This window comes from Orycteropus afer, unplaced genomic scaffold (assembly GCF_000298275.1).
Source record: "Orycteropus afer afer isolate SDZICR_OR568_19922 unplaced genomic scaffold, OryAfe1.0 scaffold00207, whole genome shotgun sequence".
Classification (NCBI taxonomy): Eukaryota; Metazoa; Chordata; class Mammalia; order Tubulidentata; family Orycteropodidae; genus Orycteropus; species Orycteropus afer.
Genome location: NW_006921794.1, coordinates 2,061,296 through 2,064,270, shown reverse-complemented (window position 1 = coordinate 2,064,270; position 2,975 = coordinate 2,061,296). Strand labels below are relative to the sequence as shown.

The 2,975-nt window shown below is 40.1% G+C and overlaps 1 protein-coding gene across 1 annotated transcript in view; it reads right to left on the bottom strand.

Moving 5' to 3' along the window:
- VWA8 (von Willebrand factor A domain containing 8) overlaps window positions 1–2,975 on the bottom strand; it is a 751,729-nt gene that overhangs the window by 710,678 nt on the left and 38,076 nt on the right. Inside the window, exon 2 of the mRNA XM_007948177.1 lies at window positions 1,619–1,696. Coding sequence (XP_007946368.1) covers window positions 1,619–1,696 — 78 coding nt within the window. The remainder of the gene's footprint in view (window positions 1–1,618; window positions 1,697–2,975) is intronic.

Genomic DNA, 2,975 nt, shown 5'->3' with positions numbered 1-2,975 from the left:
AGATACCACTTCATACCCACTCAAAAACAACAAACAAACTCACTGTTGCTGAGTGGGATCCAACTCATAGCGACCCCTCCTTGGGTTTCCAAAGCAGTATCACTATGGAAGTAGATTGCCCAACCTTCCTTCCGAGGAACAGCTGGTGGGTTTTAACCACCAGCCTTCTGGTTAGCACATAGTGCACAGTGCTTCATACACTATGCTACCAGAGCTCCCTCATACCTACTAGGATGACTAAAATGAAAAAAGACAATAACAAGTGTCAGTAAAAATGTGAAGAAACTGAAACCCTCATACATTGCTGGTGGGAATGTAAAATGGTACAGCTGCTTTGAGAAATAGCTTAGCAGTTCCTCAAAATGTTACACAGGGAGTTACCATACCCTACTCCTAGGTATATACCCAAGAGTACTGAAAACATGTCCACACAAATACTTGCACTTGATATTCACAGCAGTATTATTCATAACAGCCAAAAAGCTGAAACAACTCAAACATGCACCAATGAATTAATGAAGAAACAAACTGTCATATATTCACACAATGGGATATTATTCCAGCATGAAAAGGAATAGAATACTGATATATGCTACAACACTGATAGATAAACCGTGACAACATTATGCTAAGCGAAAGCAGCCAGACACAAAAGGCCATGTATTTTATTTTTCCATTTGTATGAATTGTCTGGAATAGGCAAATACATAGAAACAAAAAGGACCTGGAGAGAGGAGGGAAAGGGAGTGACTGCTAATGGGTATGAGGTTTCTTTGGGGGATGATGAAAAAGCTCCAAAATTAGATAGTGGTGATGGTTGCACAACTCTGTGAATGTTTTAAAAATTAGTGAACTCTACAATTTTAAAAAGTGAAATTTTAGTATGTGAATTATGTCTCAGTAAAGCTGTTGTTAGAAAAAAAAAATCACAATGCCTTCCCACACAACACCTAGTAGAATGCATAAAATCAAAAAGATTAGAAACAAACACCCGTGTTGGCAAGGATATAGAACAATACATTGATCAGAGTATAAAACAGTACAATTATACTGGAGAACTGTTTGGTAGTTTTTTGTTTTTGTTTTTTTAATAAAGCTTAATAGGCATCTACCCATGATCCATCAATTCAACTTCTAGTTACTTAATCAACAGAAGAGGAAGTTTATGACCACAAGACTTATACAGGACTGTTCATAACACTTTATGCAGAACAGCCAAGAAATGGAATCCATCCGAATGTCCATGAACAGAAGAATGGATAAACAAATTGTGATGTATTTACACAATGGAATAGCACTCAGCAATTAAAAACAAACTGATGCAGCAACAGGGATGAATCTCAAAATTAATGTTTCTTAATCTCAAATAAGTAATTTCTCAATCTCAAAATAAATATTTCTACTGAAATATTTATGGGAGAAGTGATAAGACTTCTGAGTTTTGTTTTAAATACTCCAGAACAAAAAAAATAAAGGGAGGAGGGTTGTCAAGTAAAACAAGATTGGCATAATGTTGATAAATGTTGAACCTGGGGTTCATACCATGCTCTCTGATTTTTGTGTATGTTTGGAAACTCCCAAAAATAAAAGTTTAAATAAATGAATGCTTATTTCTTACTGTAATTCTGTGGCACTAGTTCCGGGCTCTTAGGAGTTTTCAACTTGTAGGAGACATCTCCAATATTAATCGTATCACCTATAAAGAGAATAAGAATACACAACCATTATAAGAGATACATAAAAAAAAACCCACACACTGTGCTCTTGGGCATAGTGGATAAGGCATTTGGCTGCTAACCAGAAGGTCAGCAGCTCAAACCCACCAGAGGCTCTCTGGAGGAAGATGAGGCAAACTACGCCTGTAAAGATTTACAGCCTTGGAAACCCAATGGGGTTGCTATACATCAGAATCAATTCCATGGCACTGGGTTTTGCTTTTTTGGTGCCTTTCCCAGCAATGATTCTCCTGATCTTCAGAGAGGGATCTGTGTTGTCAGTCACCATCAAGCAATCAAGTGAGGTCCAACTCCCGGCAACCCCATGTGTACAGAGTAGAACTGCTCCATAAGGTTATCAAGACTGTGACCTCTCAGAAGCAGATCTCCAGGCCTGTCTTCTGAGGTACCTCTGAGTGGGTTCAAAACACCAACCTTTTAGCTAATAGTCGAGCACTTAACCGTCTATACCACTCAGGGGCTTCCTACAAGGATTACGAGGATAAAAATCAAATATCTACTTTCACTACTCTGTCACTTCTATTCTGACAGCGGCTGCACATGCAGCACTTCTTCCTCTGACCCGAACCACGTGGCGCTGGATCAGAGCTCGCACATTAGAGGGTGTGGCCTCCAGACTGCTGTGTCTGCCCAAGACCCCTGGCAGCAGCCACAAGCTTTGGAGCCCTCACAACACCCTCACTTCTGACCTGGTAGCTACAAATTTAGGGGTCTTTCTATTCCCTTAAGATACCATTCACAGGTCAAGGGTCCCCAGTGCCCTTTATGTCTGACCTGCTGCCTCCCCCTACTCCCTTGGGCTCAATAATTCACTAGAATGATTCACAGAACTCAGGAAAAACACTATATTAACAATTATTGTTTTATTACAGCAAAAAAAATACAAATGAAAAGCTATATAGGGCAAGTCAGGGAGGATTCCCAATGCAGAGCTTCCATGTCCCAAAAAGGAATGCACTACATTGTCCATACTAGCCAGGAAAACCAGGGGGTATCTGCGTCCAGAGCCTTTACTGGGGCATCATTACAGAGGCAAAGGAGCTCTGGTGACGTAGTGCCTAAGGCATTTGACTGCTAACCAGAAGGTTGGTGGTTCAAACCCACCAGTCACTCCACAGAAAGAAGACTGGGCAATCTACTTCCTCAAAGATTTACTGCCTCAGGAAACCAAAAGGGGTCACTACAATTCAGAATCAATGGCAGTGAGTTTAGAGTTTTTGGGTTTTTTTTTTTTTTTTT